Source organism: Lissotriton helveticus, chromosome 12 (genome assembly GCF_964261635.1).
Source record: "Lissotriton helveticus chromosome 12, aLisHel1.1, whole genome shotgun sequence".
NCBI classification, from domain to species: Eukaryota; Metazoa; Chordata; class Amphibia; order Caudata; family Salamandridae; genus Lissotriton; species Lissotriton helveticus.
Window position 1 is genome coordinate 705,196,133 of NC_136073.1, and position 18,209 is coordinate 705,214,341.

At 41.9% G+C, this 18,209-nt stretch overlaps 1 protein-coding gene across 2 annotated transcripts; it reads right to left on the reverse strand.

The window, feature by feature from the left end:
- Window positions 1–749: 749 nt before the first annotated feature.
- LOC144798629 (uncharacterized) lies at window positions 750–10,381 on the reverse strand. Of its 2 annotated transcripts, XM_078669589.1 has the most exons (7): window positions 10,005–10,381; window positions 8,408–8,486; window positions 7,878–7,991; window positions 7,171–7,232; window positions 5,259–5,378; window positions 2,839–2,946; window positions 750–1,002 (listed from the first exon to the last, which is right to left on the reverse strand). In XM_078669589.1, exons 3-7 carry the CDS (start codon window positions 7,942–7,944, stop codon window positions 871–873), a joined length of 489 nt encoding a protein of 162 aa, XP_078525715.1. In that variant the 5' UTR covers window positions 7,945–7,991; window positions 8,408–8,486; window positions 10,005–10,381; the 3' UTR covers window positions 750–870. The 2 variants fall into 2 exon arrangements, with proteins under 2 accessions (XP_078525715.1, XP_078525714.1); XM_078669588.1 differs by lacking the exons at window positions 8,408–8,486; window positions 10,005–10,381 and having other exon boundaries at window positions 7,878–8,043.
- Window positions 10,382–18,209: the final 7,828 nt, after the last annotated feature.

Below are 18,209 nucleotides of genomic sequence, written 5' to 3' on the forward strand. Positions count from 1 at the left end.
AGACACACCAGCAGTGCAACCTGCTGCTCCATATTTACAAGGACAGGTAAAGCCAACCTGCGTGGCTTTTATTGCCCTTGTAAATATGGTCCCTTTACACTCAACACTTTGTGTGGAACAGTTGTGCCATGGGTTTTGCTGTGAGATTTCCTGCGCAACACCCAAGGCTTCTGCCGCATTTCCAGATTTACAAGAAATAGTACACCTGGAAATGTGTCAGAATGCTACACCTCCCCAGGGGGAGGTATAGGGAGGTGCAACAAGAACAAATATTTTTATTTCGCCTCGTTGTTTACCTCTTTCTACGCGTACTGCATACTGCAGCACATTTAGGAAGAGGAAATTACCTATTGTGATTGTTTTTGTGCACAAAGGTATGCCTTACTGCATAAAAACAGAGATATGCCTTACTTCACAAAAACAACCATCCCTGTGATGCAGCCACCCTTGCACCATGGTACAAGGGTGCCTTCATAGGTGCATGGCAGCTAATTAGGCACCAGCACTGGGAGAGCAAAGGGATCCATTATATCCTTGTAGATATGAAGCATCCCAGTGCTTCGGAATTAACGCAGCGTGGCACAGCCAAATGGCTTGAGGCACAGCAATTAGTTAATTCCTTATGAATAAGGCTCACAGCGAGCAGCAACATCAGCACAGACACATATATCTCTAAAAGGAGAGCAATAAATGTTATTTGAAATATTGACACCCACGTTCTATAGTAACTCAACCATCACATCCTGAGCTAATGGACTGGTTCTTAAACTCATGCCTGATCATGACAAAGTAAGAGGGGATCTGGGGAGTGGAGGAGGAAGTATTAACCACCTTCAATGGTAGATCCCACTGTGTCAATGAGTAGGATGCTTAAGACTCACCACATTCATGAAAGTTGATGCTTGCTTTCTTATCTACAACAAGTAGCATCTGGCACAGTGCTGGCACAGATGAAGTATAGTCATCTTCCAGCATGTAGCTCAAAATCTCTTTCCAAAATCCCTGCAAGAAAGAGCAGCAAATGTGTTATTAGTATCATTAGCATTTAATAAGGCTGCATTCCCACAGATAAAAAGTCCTAGCCAGTGGGAGGGTTTCTGGTGGGTCTTCTGGCGATGGGGCTATATTTGAATTATTCCCTTCCTGATACCATTCCTTGCTGATGGGGTCCAAGACAGATTGCTGGTATTACACTGATGTAGCACCAACCCTGTTCAATGCTACAATCCGTGATTCTATATCCGAGCAATTATTTGCAGAGAATGAGTGCAACATTTATTCTCCAAAAACCCTGTGAGTGAGCTGCTTTGTAAATTATCTCATTATCTGCTGTTATCCTCATAACAATCACAAAAGAGAACTATCTTTATAAATGTGCCAGAGTGTGTAAAGCTATGGCTGGGAATGAACGACCCTGTTGATATGAAATATTGGTTCTTGATTTATAATCGGGCAAGTAGCAAATAGGAGATGCAGATTGAGTAGCTATGTTTTGCAATGTGACTGATGTGCCATTCAATCTCGTTTCAAAGTGGCTATTTAGAAAATTTTGGAAAACCTCCTGCCTCATTAAAAAAAATGAGGTAGGATTCGACAATCTTCTATGAATGCTGGAAATGCTGGGAATTAGGACTGCATGGGACAGCAGACCTCTATCCCTGCAGCAGAGGAAACAGACTTTACATCGCGTCTCAAATCTCGCTGTGCCTTAACAACTTGGTCCAAACCACTAATAATGATAATAATAATGAGATTTATAAAGCACATAGCTGTGTCAGATGCGTGTCCCAGCACTGGGGTATCAGTCCTATTATACAGAGTAAGAATATGAATTCCCCTAATCTAAGTTAGCGTGAAAAAACATGTTTTTAAATTCTTGCGATATCGTATTTCAGATTTTTCTTGCCTAAGCCAAAGTGGTAGGGAGTTCCACATCTTGCCTGCCAGTAGTTGAAGAAATGGCCTCCAATGTGAGCACTTTTGATTCTGGGGATAGATGCAAGAGAGGCATCAGCTGATCTCAGATTTCTTTTAGGAAGATAAGGTGTGATCAGAGGTGAAGATATTTCGGGCCTTTATGATTGAGAATCTTGCGACAATAGCACATGGCTTTGAAATATACCCAATGCCTTAACGGAAGCCAGAGCACCATTGGTAGAGCTGGGGCTGATGGTGAGTGTCTAGGCAGATGAAATAGCAGCCAAGCTGCCATATTCTGCACCCACTGTCGTCTTCTTCATCATGTCTGTGACACTCCGAGATACAGAACAATGCAGTAATACAGTCTCAACATGATTAAAGACTTGACCACTGTCTTTCTGGCAGCTTCTGGCAGGAAGACAAGATGTTTTTAAGGTATTTAAGATCCCAACACATTGCCCTGCAAGACTCGTAATTGCTGTACGTGCCCTAATGTGTCTTTTCAATGCGCTCCTTTATCAAGCAAGCCAATACAACCACTTCCCAGAAGGAAAGCGTTGTTGGACTAATGTTGTACTTTAAGTCCAACTCTTTCCCTACAGTTGCTCAGACTGGAGTTGGAATAGTAAATACTATTCCAAATTCCAGTGCTTTCCCGAAGGCAAATCATGGTAACGACTTGGGTGGAAAAGGAATGCATTTTAAACATGAATTCATGGTTCAGATTACTATGTGCATATTTCCCACATACAAACCTGCAGCAGAGAGAGCTTTACTAAAACATGCTATTATGTGAGTTAGAGGATAGAGGATAATGAAGATAACCTGGGAATTGAGGAGTCTTTGGACATTCTGCAATTTATATTTTGTACACTTCTGGTTTATTGACCCACCTTATTTCACATCCTTCTCACTTACCTCGTCAGTATTTTTATGGCGTAATGCAATTTTGTTGAGGAGCTGAGAGATTTGGATGTGGATGGTCTCTTCTTCAACACCAGATTCAGGATCCATGTGACTAGTGCCCTGTGAAAATGTGGAAAAGCAAGAGAAGTAAAGTAACATATATTGTCACATCATTTTCACTGTGTTTTCTCTCCTCATGGAGGTTCAAGAGATTTGAGAGTGAAAACATCACAATTTTCAAATCAAGGTTGTAAGCACAGCGAGAACCTCTTGGCTTAAATTCAAATGTGAAATTAAAACCACTAGCCACAAACATGTAAATAAAAATGTATAAATGAGGTTATGCACCCATGCTCCGCTCTACAGAGAATAAACGTATATGGTCATTTGGCGGAGAAGTGTATAGCATTCATATACAGTCAAAATTGCGGTGGACTCACTTATAATATGTAAGGTTCTGATGCACTGGGCACTACATCTGATACATTGCACCTCTGGCACCACAAGGTAGTCTCTCTTGCTCACTACAAAGATTGTGATGCCCCATGAGCCCTCCCCTTGCTGCTTGATGGGGAAGTATGTGCTACATTATGGTACTTCTTACATTCAATAAGACAAAACCAGGAACTCAATTTTTGGGAGGCAGTGTTGATATGAAATACTGATTTGAAGTATGTGATTTGGTAGTTTGCCCTGTTAGGCATTTCAACGATAAAGCGGGGTATGTAACAGAAAGGAGCCCACTAGATAATGTGTTATCAGTGAAAAACACAGCTTATCAGTGCATTCGCTGAATGCCCATGTGCCTTGTTGCCCAATCACCCAAGACATTTCCCAGTTAGCCCCGGCAAAGTCTAAAGGCCAGTTGTCTCACATAGGCTGGATTGTGTGGTAGGCCTATGTACTGCATGGGAGCACTGCTATTGAGACGTGTATGGAGCGAGTCCCATTCTCACAGTGTCTGAGCATCTTATTTCTTTGCACTCATGCCAGTCAACATTTGCATCTGGTTACTAAGATGGGATCTAGGTATTCAAGCACCATTGTTACAATGCGATGCAACATAAGGACAGGCCTCTGGTAAAAAAAACTATGGACAGTGTCTGGCTCATCTATTAGTTGAACTTAATGGGAACCCAAGAGTAAGACTAAGCATGGACTGCAGACACTCTGGATTATGGTCAGGCCCCAAGGAGATGGATACCAGACGTCATCAGTGGTGCCCAATCCTCACACATATTACTGAGCATGGACTTGAGTTGTGCATCTTGGTACAACTACTCTGTAACATGGATGCATTGGCCAAGCATGAGGAAGTCCTACCTGGTTCACAGTGATCAAGAAGGTCATGGCACCCCTGCTGTTATGGAGGAATTGGTGAGACCATAAACCACTGTGGCCTACTCTCCCAGAGACACTGACAAAGCCAAGAATACTGCAGTTTTCAGACACCATGCCACCTACCATTGCCCATGCTGCCAAATATCACCTGCAGCCCCACAAGCACCAGTGAAGAGCACTTATCCAACACCCATTCCTGGCCCCTAGTCAGATGACAGGTGTTTCCTCCAGCTACTAGAGATAGGATCAAATTGTAAGTGCCCAAAGGACTTGAGATGGTCCAAGAAAAGCGAAGAAATAGAAGAAGTGCCAATACAAAATCATACATGAGGCCTGTGGAAGAGGAGGGCAATGAAGGAGAAAGAGAATAACTGAAGGATATCATCAGACCACTTTCTGAAACTCGTTGTTCACAACAGTGGATGATTTTGCACAACATAAGAGCAGGATAAAAGTTATAAAATTGCCAGAAGTGCCACAGTCTGAATCAAACCAGCTGCAATAGTTAAACTTCGGGACAACGACTCCACTTGCATTTGACATCACTAACTCAGACCCCACAATAGTAAGGGTACACTAGGTTAAACTTTTCACAATAATGGAAAAACCATAGATTGGGTGTACTGGAAGAATGACTCTTGAAGTGAAAGCTATAAGTAAATTCACTTGAGTGGTTTGGTTCACATCATAGGCACCCTGGAATAACAAGACATGAAGAAAATGCATGTACAGTGTTGGCACTGATGGACAGCTGCTGAATTTCAGGTGCAAATGTAAGCAGACAAATGGATAAGGGACACCTATAAAAGTAACGGAGGGAGAAAGACGCACTGGAGTGCAAGTAGGGAACATCAAGCTCAAATGAAGAACATAGAATGTCAAGGTGAGACTATGGGAACTAACGAGAGGGACATGAGGTCTATATTCCACCACCAGGGGCAAATATGTGACACTGCCGATGTATATTATATGGCAAAGTAACTACATTGGGGCACAAGGGGGCTAAAAGGTCCACTTATTTCTTGTGTGCTGACTACTGTTGCTGTTCCCTAACACATTCAACTACCCAAATATGTACATCTGCCACTTACCTGCTCTTTGATAAGGAGGCTGGTTTTTTTAAGCACATAATCCATCACAGCTCTTCCATTCACATCATAAAAACCTTTGGCTGTTAAACTGGACATTAAACTTAAAGTGGCAAGAATAACCTGTAATTGAGAAAAAAGGTAAGCATGGTTAGTGAGAAACCCTTTAGGTGTATGAATAGGAGAAAATCACACATTCTAGTGAGAAAGTAGCAAGGGAGTGTGAGAAAAACATGCATTCTCTCCTTCCTTTTGTCCACAGAATAGACAGATATACATTGTTATGTGTGGAAAGCCAGTACCTGGATACAACCTTTTAAAGTATGTTGCAAAAAGGGCTATTATGACACTCTGAGAATGAAACTAGAGTCAATTTAATTAAGCTGTTTTTACAGAGTGTCTGACTGAAGTGTGATTGAGGGAATATTCAAATATTCCAGGTGGGCTACACCTTCTATAGGTGCCTGAGATCTGATAAAAGATTAAAGAAAACATTGCAAAATATGCCTAGGTAGGTTACATCCAACAAAAAAGCTCTCAGGACCTGATATTGATTACACAAATGCAAATGAGAGTTCAATAGGCTGTGGATCCCACTGCTGAGGGAATTAAAAAAAAACTAGAGTCATCTGTGGGAAGAATGATGGCTGCTGTCTAACTCCACCTGTAAGATTGAGCAGACATCACAACATGGACAGCAGATAACATATGGGTTGCAGTATTTAGAGTTCATTGTCCCACACCTTGTTGTTTGGTTGATCCATATCACTTTCAAGAAGTCGTTTTGGCTCAAGACCGTAAATAGTCACAGTCTCCTGTATCCAGCTATAGTAGTTAAAATTCACATCCCTAACATGGTTCTGCACGCGGTATATTTGCACAATCTGGCCACAATGGCTTCAACTGCCAAAGGATACATCCATGCTTGATTTCTGTGATTCTAACATTCCTAGCAGAGTCCTGTCTCTGATGTTCCTGGTTTAATCTGAAAAATATCTAAGGATAACTTGGTTTATATCGTGCCCTGAGGTTAAAAATGACAAACCCAATACACCTCTCAAAGAGAATCCATTAGAGAAAAAATTATGGCAATACAGCCTTTTGTTCGTTATCAAAAGAAAACAGCTTTGTTGATTTTCCTTTGTGCCTATGTCCTGTGCTTGCTAACATGGTGATTCTGATACGGAGTTACTTGCTTTCTCCATGGCACTGAAGTCAGGCACATTGTGGACATACATGGCATCAAGAAAGTCACATATATTCCAATTTCTACATAAAATACATCTTTTATAACACAATCAGACTTTTCAAACGTGCACATTGAATATTATCCTGTATTATCGATCCACGTTTGGTGAGATTTCGCTGAGACATAGCCCAAATATTATTCTTGGTAGAGACATTTGAAATACCCTACACCACGGTTGTTAAAGATTTGAGGAGATATTAATATTCTGAACTTCAAAACCCCTTATTTGATCATCAACATTCTCCTCCTCAGTGAGGGGTATTACAGATCAACTCAATGTGAAATACAGACTAAATATGTTAACAGCATACACAAACTTTCTTTTAACACACACTTATTAAACAATAGATCAGCAACCTCTGGGATTGGGTCTGAAAATAATGCATTGACACAGACTAGGGCAGGAAAACTGGGATATGTCCACTTGAACAGGGAGACAATGGAACACAAGACACACTGAACTGACAGAAATGGCTGGAGGTTGCATGACCCAACACCTCCACTGAAGACTTGCCTTGGAGAAAGTCAACAGATTGTGGTGTGCAAACCACAGCTCTGAGTCCATGTAGGTAGGACTACTGCACTATGCAAAAACTGCATAACTTAATTAGATTGAGTTGCTAATTATGAAAGTGCTTTAACACACGTATAATAGCTTGATGGTACCTTGCGATTGTCATCCTCAAGTACGTGACGGACAGCATCCAGATAAAAGGCTCCTTCTGAATCTATTAAATAAAGCCATACACCAAATGTTCATAACACATATATATTGACTTTGTCTAGTAAGATCAAGATTAATACATAAGTAGTAAAGTTTCCACTATCAACTGTGATTACCACCCTGAGGGTCTTATCTTTCAGTTTTGGTTTGTGAGTCTCTTACTGTGAGCCACATGGGGCTATCAATGCCTTCTTGTTTTGCCGTGCATGTCTGTGTCATCATGTACCACTGAGCGTGTCTGTGTCGACCTGCTCCATATTTTATTTCCCTTTTTGTTCCTGTCCAGTGTCTATGTCAGGATCGGTTTTCACAGTGTCCCTGTCCCATTAATGGCTCACAATGGGAACAATTAACCGAAAAGAAAACAGTGGCACTCCTTTATTTCTTCACCATGATTCACATAATTGAAGTTGATGTAAGCAAGGCTTTATTCATAAATTGCAGTGCTCTACCAGGAAAAGTTGGCAGTTAATGTAGCTGAAGAATATAAAATTTAAGTATTTTGCTTATAGCTGCACCATGTTGGACAAGTAAGGGAGTAAGTTGGGAATACAACTTAGGGCTCCGGATTCTATGACAAGCATTATATCCCTTTAACTATTTTCCCTGCCTAAATTACACACTGCCACCCACCCACTGACAGTCTTACCAGTTTCCGAAAGGAGCTTGCAGAGCAGCTGTAATGTTGTGGCACGGGACTCTGCACCTATCTGCATCAAGCTACTTTCAAAATATTTATGGACCTCACTAGAGTGAGAATGGGCTGAAAGAGTAAAGTGAAAAGAAAAAATAGACATAATTGAAAAATTACACAACATAAAATTATGCAAGAAGGAACTCAACGCTGGGGAGCAGCCCATCAAGGCCATTCTTCAACGCATGTCCAGGAGGTATGTTATCAATGGTCTGCAACATTTAATGATGATCTCACGAGCACATGGTACTCATGTGACTACTATAGCTGTATATAGTAAACTGGGCACCATATTCCAGTAGGACGCCAACCAATGTACTGGGGGGGAGATAAATACTGAAGCAATAGTAGCTTTTAAGACGATCAAGTTATGTGCAGGGCAGTGTACAGAAATTAATGTTACAGAGGACCTGATCCCTGGTAAAGGCCAATATATACTTGCATTATCACAAATATATACATACATACATTTATGACCAACTCACCCAGTGACAGGATAATAGCCGTGGACAACTTGAGTGGCTCTTCTGTTTCATCGGAAACCCCACTTGAGGGTGTGCAGATCTGCCAATAACAAAGCCATAATAAATAATAATAGAAGCTAGGCTATCTGAAAGCCAATCCCATACATCCAGACAGCAAATAACTTCCAGTGGGGGAATGACAGCATAGGAGTTTGTCAGGACTTGTGGGACCATGATCCATACCACGCTACAGAAAAATTAATTGTGTGGAATACAGCATATTCAAGGTGCCCGATATTGGTGGAAGTGCAAATTCTCAGTTACCACTCTAAGATGGATGCCTTAGTTTCCTATGGTTTTTGGATAGTTTGTAGACTCAGAAGTCTGGCGAGATTGCCGAAGGTAGTGGTACTTAATGCTTTTAACAAAGCTGGCACTAGTGGCGGCTATTCAAAGTAATCAAGACGAAGGCTGTTGTTACACTTCATCTTGGTTTATCTTTGGGGACGGTAAAGCTGTTCCCCTTTTGCGTCCTACGGTGTCTGGCCAGCATAGTGGGTTGCATGCTTTTCAGAGCAGGCCTTTTTTGCTTCACTTTTTGCCCATTTTACGTCCCAGGTCTCTAGTCAGCAGAGTGGGGAGCGAGTGTTTCTGTCGGTGGCTTCATTAGGGCCTTTTTCTGTTCTCACCGCCACTTGCTGTTTCTGCTGTACCAATTCATTTTTTTTCTTTACCGGCATTCAGTTCTCATACTTTGGTCCTCATCAGAGATGCTTGTTTCCCATTCATTCCAGATTCCACGTGCCAGCATTGCTATTTGGAATTTCATGCTTATGGTCGTCAAGTTGTGCACCTGTTTTCAGAGGGCCTTCTTATTTTTGGACTGGAGTCTTGAATGCTTCAAGTTTGGATTGTAAGGATATTCCAGAAATGTTGTGTATTTGGATTATTTGAACTAAATTGTGGGGTAGTTTCTGCACATATTGACTTTAGGAACCTTAGCGGGAAAATACTGATTTTCCTTTGATACATGGCATTAATCAAATGTATATGATATAGACATATTATTATTAAATATATAGATTTAAGATTGGGTGTACTGTTGTTGGGAAACTCATGAAGAGTCCAGTATATGTTATATGGTAAAGTCTAACTGGACAATTGAACCTCCGAGATAAGCTTTGTTAGTATTATGTCTCTGTTGTAAACCATTGTTATTGGGTACAGCTTTTTTCTTTCAGGTCTCCATCCTTGGTGTTCCCCCTGGGTCCCATCCCTTCCCTTTCCCTGTCACTCTGTTCCTCTGTTACCTATTATCAGAGCCAGAGCTGCCGAGAGGCAGACTTATGGGTGGTTCTTGCAGAGGAACTCTCAACACTGACAGATTTATATCCATTGTCTTCTTTCTTTGCATCCTAGAAGCAAATTGGTTCATATAGGATTTTTATGGATTATAATTTAATATTTTATGCAAGAGAGTTCCCAAATGTTGCCCTTTAAAAACACTCCTACTATAAATTGGATTAAGGTAGAAACTTTATTTGTTACAATATGTTACACAGGAAATATCTGTCGCCTCCCACTGAAATACTTTGTTTGTCCTCATGTATATACTTACCAGGTGATGCAAGACGGCAAGCACGGTTGGCACAGTTCCATTCAGCGCTCTGCAACTCTTAGTAACAGCTGCCTTGATGCATAACTCAAGGGTCTGCAAGGAGATAAGAAAATTGAGATGAGGCCAAAGGGCAGTTTGTGCAAATGATGATGGTCAGTGGTGAATTACAAACTTCAAAGTGTAAATTCTGTCTGAATGCAAGAGTGGGTTGGTGTGCGAATGAGCTCTCTTGTGTACTAATTCTAAATACATATGACCACAAGTAGATTTTGACAGATGACCGTGCTTATGTCTAATTTTTTCTTTCCTGGTTGTTCTGTTTTCTTGACTCACAGTGCCTTAAGATCTCTCAGATCCACGTAGTGATTTCTGTAGAGGTTATCTGTTGGAGTCAGATGTTGGATTTTAGTCCATCAAGGAACCAGAAGAGAACATGTTCAGCATTTAAGTTTGAAGGATCAACTAGTGAGGGCAGCATTACCATCTACACCGGGGAAGAATGTTACACTGCATGACCATTGGTCATTACCACCCGTAAGGGGTCATTTTAAATGTGGCTCATGTGTAGTTTGTGATTTTACAATAGAGGGAAAAGAATTTTTGTACAGGGATGTAAAAAATGATTTATGCACCTTTACTAACTGTAACAGTTGTAATCTTGTGTATGCGATTTTATGCCCTTGCGATTGCATCTATGTTGGACAGACAAAACAAAAAATTAAATTACGGATATCCCAGCACCGCAGTCGCATTAGGTGCAAAACCCCCAACGCTCCCTTGGTTGAACATTTTTTGGACAAGGGACACACTGAGAATGAGATCCGCTGGACTGTCATCACACAGATCATTGTACCACCTAGAGGTGGTGACCTGAGTTGGTTGCTCAACAAAGAGGAATTAAAGTGGATACTGAAGACGGATAGCCTGAATTCCGGCTTGAACCTGCAAGAGGACTGGACATCATTAATCTGAATTGACCTAATCTTTTCTTGACGCTGTTCATAAACGAGCGATTAACTGTTAATGTTTCCTTGAAATGAATCTTTATTTTAAAGTCACTCTGCATGTTATTCACGTGAGGTTTCACCTCAAGATGGCCCCTGGAGCTTAGTCCTTCCTTTATTCTTATGCCCCGATTTCCCGTGCACTGCCCAATCACAGTGCACCCAACCCCTTTTCACTTCCTGGTCCCAGCACACGAGCACGCCAGGGATACACTCCATGACCGAAGCACTCGGTAAGTTTATCACCGCGACTGAGGAGTAACTCTGTTTTTAGCCCACTGTTCCGTTTCTAAAATGGACCTTATTTTTACTTAGGCTTGCCCTGCCGTCGTCCGGTTACGATCGCGTAAACTGGCTAACCTGACGCCACACTGTGGTAAGATTGTTTGCATGGTCTTCCCTACCGACCGCCGGTTTGCCTTAAACCCCTGGTTGTTTTAACATGCGTTATTTGTTTTTCAGGGCGACTGGTCCGGGCATCAAGAACTATTTTTCTATCTGTGCCCTAACGCGCTCTGCCTCGGTAAGCAGTGCGGGCCTCCCACTTATTCTGAAATAGTCCCACTTATCTGCGAGTGTTAAGTACACATTACCACAATTTTAGTTCACGGACACTGCGCTCAAAATTCTTACGCAACCACTAATGTCCCTTAGGCACATTATAGCAACTCTGGACGCATGCTGTATAGCTGAGATTAAGGTCACTGCCGCGACAACATTGTTATGACTAGTATCTCACTTCCTGACGAATGAGCATGTGCACTGTGCACAAAGAGTCACTTTACGTATTCTATTATGTAATTTGTACCTAAAGTATACTTTTTATCTCTTCTTATAGGCAAAATTGAGGTTTAGTGTAAAGGCAAAGTATTTAATTGTCCTGATGATGGTTCCTATGATTGCTTAATGGAACCGAAACGCCGTCGACTTGCTTATGCACCCGATACAAATCTGATTGATTGATTTTATGTAATGGTGCAGCTTGATATTTTCTGTGCAATTTGTATGTAAACAGAAAAACGTTTGTTTTGCCTTGAACCTTTCCTACTTTCTTCAACTGTAATCACCCCGTGAGTGTTGGGCACAGGCTTGTGCACCACATAGGGGCACTGTGGAAGGTATTCCTCATTTCTATTGTCTGAAGAATCTTGTTTATTAAGTAAACCTGAAAGACCTCTGTCCGGCTGGACATGTCCTTCTGAAAATATAGAAGCGATTTCGTCTATATTTATTGGTTGTGTTTTATTACATATGCATGGGACCACTGTTGTTTCCATAAAACAGCATTTAACAGGGGCATGACCTAACACATGTAGCCTAGACTCACTTGCCATCGTAGGCCCTGTATTCTTATCCACTGTTGATGATGGCCCTTGCCATGGTTGTCCTCGTTCTCTTGGTGGTTCTAGTTCTCTTGGTTGTCTGCTACTCCTTCTTCTTATGGCACTGTCTAGATCCTCTTGGCCATCTTAGTCCCTTCCTTCATGGCCTTGGTCTTCCTGCTCCTGGTCTTCCTGCTGGTCTTGGTCTTAATGGTACCCATCAGTTTTGTTGATCTCTCTTTCCTTTTCAAATCATCATTCTGCATTTGCTTTTCCTGTCCCTAGTTCTCCTGATGCGTGTCCCGTTGTGATTCCCTTGATAGTTGTATCCTCTTGGTGGACTTGGTAATCCTAGTGTTCCTGATCTTCGTGGTTGCCCTGGTCCCTCTACTCCTCTTGGTCATTCTCCTCTTCCTGGTCTTCCACCTATAGGTTTTCCTCTTCATGCTCCTGGTTTAAAAGGTCTTCCTTTTTATAGTTCTCCTAATCTTCGTATTGATTTTCATGTTCTCCTTTTTCTAGGTCTCTTCCTCCTGATCATCCTCTTATTCTTCTTTTCCTTCTGTCAACTCATATTTTCCTCAAAATCATCCTACTAGGCTTTATCTACATATTCTTGGTCCTGGTCTCTAGGTATTGGTCATTGGCCATAAGTAGCCCTTATCCTCCTGAGATCCTACTTCTGTTAAAAGGATTATCTTTACCATGGTGCTTATTGCTGTGTCCCTCCTAGTTGTTCTTCTGGTGCTCTTGCCCTGGTGTTCTCCAATCTTTTCATTCTTCTGGTCCCAGTCCTGCTGGTCCTCATGATCTTCATTGTCCTTATGTTCATGGTCCAGCTAATCTTGGTCATCCTCTTCCAAGGTCCTCTGGATCTTCTGGTGCTGTTACTCCTAGCAATCCTGGTGTTGGCCTTCAGGTTTTTCATGGTGGTCATGGTGGTGGCTGCTGTTCTGGACCTCCTAGCCTCCGCTTTCTCTTTATGGTCTTCTCCCTCCTCCTGGTTTTCCTCCTTATTTTCCTAGTCCTCTTAGAAATCCTTTTCCTATTCTTCCTGGTCTTGATCCTCTTGGTTTTTCTAGTTCTTGGACATGGTATTGGTCCCCTGTTTTTCCAAATCCTCTAGTGGTCCTGGAGTTTCTAAACTTCTTGGCTGTCCTGGACCCTCACCTCCCCTTCTACTCATCCTCATGGCCATCTTCCTCCTCCTCATTCTGTGTAGGGTCTTCACAGTGGTGTAGGTTCTCCATGTTGACCTGCCCATCTTCTTTCTTCTTGTTCTGGTGGTACTGGTCCTCCTGATGACCCTCCCTTTCCACTTGCACATCCTTCTTCTCCATTCCATTCCATTCCAAAGTAGCTTTATTCGAAGTATACTCATAAAAGCACAAAACAAACAACATTTAGATACAGTTAAAAATGCCTTGGCTGGATAGTTAAAAATGTTTGATAAAACTTAGATCTCAGAGCAAATGGACAAAATAAAAGTTACACCCAGTTAAAATAATCAATCACATGCAGTGGCCAGGCTAGGGAAGTTCAAATTAATGCTCACTAAAGAATTACCCAGATTTAGGTTTCAGCCTTATAGCCCACGCCCATCCTAGGTATTTGGCTACCGCTATTGTGATAAATGGTAAAGTGTTGGTGCGCATAAGCCTTTACGCTTCGGCACTCCTAAATGTGCAAAGTAGGTTGCACACTGGAGCCAGCCAAACTCGCCTAGGGAGTGCATAGGCGGGACAGGCAAAAAGCACGTGGGCAACTGTTTCGCTATGACTCCCACAGTCAGGACAGATGTTATCACTTGTGGGAGTCCACCTGGACATAAGGGACTTTAAAGGTAAGGAGCCTGCCCTGAGTTGGAAGTAAAGCTTCCTATCTCTCGGCCTGGTGATATTATCCCAATAGGATTCTAATCTGGGTGTGAGTTTTGTTTCTAAGAAGATTCCCACCATAGAAGATGAGTCAGAGTTACTCCAAGCATTAAAAGCAGCCCACTCCCAATGCTTTTCTTTTAGGATGTTTTCAGAGGGAAAAGAAGCCCCGAATGGGTTCTCCCATAGCATTCTCATTCCCAGACCAATCAGGCTATTCCTAACACCTCTTAACCAACCGATTTTGTGGAAGGCATCAGATTTATGATGAGAGTTCAGATGTCGTTCACAACCTGCACCAATATAAAATCGGACGCAACTTGGGGACATCAATATTAGCTTTCCTACCCAAATCATATCTAAGTGGCTTAAGAGGGGTGCTTTGTGGGAGATTGGTAATGCTATGGAGGAACTTATTTTCAGAAAGAGTTAAAGGAGCTGCTTTCTCAAACCCCCATAATTTGGCACCATAAAGCGCGGAGCTAACAGCTTTAGATTCATTAACTTGGAGGACTGGTCTAATTGGTTTTGTTAGAGACCTTTTATGCTCCAGACTTAAAGCTCCCGTAACTTGTCGATGTTTCAGGGCTGCTATCTATATGGCAGTCCCACTTAAGGTTCTTCTTTAACTGTATACCCAAATAGGTAAAAGGCCTGACCAGTTCAAGTGGTTGTTTATTCATAAAAACCCTCCCCTTAAAACTTCGATGCGGATTAAAAGCCATTAATTTCATTTTTGACACATTCACTTCCAGGCCTCGAGCAGCACAAAAATCTTCAAAAATTGATAGAGCTCGCTGGAGGCCATTAGGAGTCTTGGAAATAATTAATGTGTCATCTGCAAACATTAAAATCGGAATTTTTACACCTGCAAGAGAAGGGGCATCTGTATTCACTGGCAACAAACGGTCCACTATTCCATTAATATACAAAGAGAATAACGTTGGTGCCATGGCACAGCCTTGCCGTACCCCTCGTTCAACCAGAACTTGGTGGTGACCCTACCCTGCCCACCCCAGGGGATTCTAGCATGATTGCTCACGTGTAGCCTCATTACGAAGGTTAGGATGTTGTCCGAAAGTCCTAATTCCCTCAACGTCACCCATAACCGGGAACGGGGGACAAGGTCAAAAGCTGAACGTAGATCAACAAAGGAAGCGTAAAGGCTGCCCTTGCCCAATGTCACAGTCTTCCACTATAAAAGAATAAAATGAATGACTTGATCAATGGTGCTAGTGTATTTACGGAAACCCTCTTGGAAAGGGGACAATATACAATTCTCTTCAATCCAGTCTAAGATATTGTTCAGGATCAACCTCCCAACTACCTTCTGAATCGTATCTATCAAGCTGATAGGTCTGTAATTCCCCGGTTGAGTTTTATCTCCTTTTGTATATACTGGAATTATCACGGCCCCTTTCCAGGAAACCGGGATCGGGCACCCTGGGCTGTTGCATTTGCCATCAACAAGATGTATCTACCCCATCGTATTTTGTCGTAGAGGAACACATCCGCAGGGACACCATCGGGTCCTGGCGCTCTACCTCCAGCAACTGCACTAAGAGCTGCTAAAACTTCTTTGTCATTAAAAGCCTCATCAGTATAAAAAACATAACTAACTTCTTCCATTTGATCATCTAAAGGGTTACGCGCATATTGGGGCCTAAAGTAATTAACCCATCCTTCATGAGAGACATGACTTAGGGGATGATCAGGTTGACCCCCTCTGCCTCACTTAATGATATTCCAGAATAATTTGGTATTATTTTGCAAACTAGATTCTTTTAGGTCCTGCCATCTAAGCTCATCCCATAGGCACTTGGCTTTATGGATAGCTTTTATGTATTCATATCTTGCAGTACGGACAGTACCCATTTCCCCAACCCTGATAGCATTGCCAAGGGCAATTCTTGCTTGCATAAATTCATTGTTATATCACCGAAAGGGTTTGGAGTCAGCTAGTTTCTGGCTTCTATGGCGCTTAATAAAGTGGCTACTTGTAAATCTTCTCCTCTTTGGCCTCCTGGTTCTGGTCCTTCTGGTCTACTTCATTCTACTTATTCTCCTGGTTTTACTGATCCTCCTCTTTGTCTTGGGCATGCTGGGCCTTATGTCCTTGGGGTCTCAGTCATCCTGGTCGACTGTGGTTTTTGGCTGCCTGATCCTCCAGGTTTTTCCCATGGTCCTCCTGCTATTGCTTTCTCGTCATTATCTTGGAAATCCAGTTCCTTGTGTTCCTAATCCTGCTAGTGATCTTGGTCCTCCTCCTGCTCCTCCATTCAGTTGTACTGAACTTTTTGGAGAGTCTTGTTCCCTTGTCCTCCTCTTCTGTTTGACCTCCCTTTCACCCTCCTGTTTCTCCCTGTTCATCCTACAGGTCCTCTAGTTATCTTCCTGCTTCTCCAAGTGATCCACACTCCACTAATGTAGTCTCATCCAAAGTCAGCAAAATACACCCTCAAGCCAAAGGGCACACTTAGATGTAGCATGGGTGGATGAACACTATTGGAAATACATTTTCCCCTTTTTTTCCTGTTAGATAGTAAAATACAGACATAATTGGGGTGCTCCTCTAAAACCTGGATCCATGTATGCGCCGCTACATCTGTTTCACTATTAACAGTTGTGGACCAGGATTGCTCAATGTCCCTCTTGCACCACTGCACACTGTGAACCATGGGAGTACAGAGGAGCCTAAAAGGATAGTGTTTGCTTATGAGAATCAAAGGCAACGTGGAGGCAGGAGCTGCAACACAGAAGATGGGTGACGACTAAAAGCAGTTTTAGGAACACATTTAGCTACACAGATGCTAATGAGGAGAATGATCACCTGCAATTAAGGCTTGTAAGACTCATTGGGGGAACAACCTCAAATGATGTATATGTTCAATATGCCATACAACAAAATTCGGTCATGTTTTTATGTTTGTAGCTGGTATTCAAATTTTTATTACAAGTGGAGACTGTCAAAAGAAGGACTTGTAAGGAAATTTGAACATCCTGTCCTTTTAACTGTAAGTGCTCAGACCTAGCAGAAACTGTTCCACTTTGGGCCTCAACATTAATCTACAATTCTCAAGCCTTAAAAATATTAGTTCTGTGGAAATGAAAATTGGCAGATTGGAGACGTAATGATTCTAATAGTGTGTCCACCAAGGTCTACGTCACTCTTGCCTTTTCAGCTAATACAGTTCGCACGTCTCTAACTACGGACTCTTTCCTTTGCTAATATTTGTTTTTATAGCAACTAAAAGTAGTATTCTATAATTCCAACACATTATTGATTACCAACATGATAAATTTCCAGTGCTCCTCTCAAGACTTCACTGTTTTACCTGTATGTTCGGTCACCAGGAGTGCAATGCAAAGTCATTGGGCTCCTTAGTGAAGGTCATTTGTAAATTTACTTGTATTTCACAGGGTGTAAGCAGCCTCTCAGACTAGAGAAAATGCAATGGCACACTGTTTGTTATAAGAGGTCACTAGGGCTTTAGTAAGCCCAATTACTGCTTGGGACCTATGTCAGGGCTCTAGTGACTGACGATCTGCTGTTTTGTTATGATTAACACATCAAGATGGAGCATCAGTATGCTCAATTTCACTTCTATAACCAATTTTACTTACCCAGTATCACAACAACAGGTGAAGCACATTTCAGCACTGTTGATGTTTATTTAAATTCTAGCACAATTGCTTCGGTACACATTTCTCCTTTATTAATTCCGATTTCATATGTAACAAATACAAATGTGCATTTTGCTTCTCTGGCTGCCTTCATGGATTGTGTACTAATCACAATTGAGCTGGTTCAGTATTTGGAATTAATGTTGGAAAACTATAGTCCCTGTAATCCAAAACAATACACCAGCTCAAAACTGAAATAATTACCAGGCGTGAATGTGTCAAATAGTGGGGAATTACTGTCCAAATTGGTGTGGTGGTTCTATTTCCCAGGGGTATCTAAGGGGCAAACTTGGAATCATACATTTTTCCTACATCCCA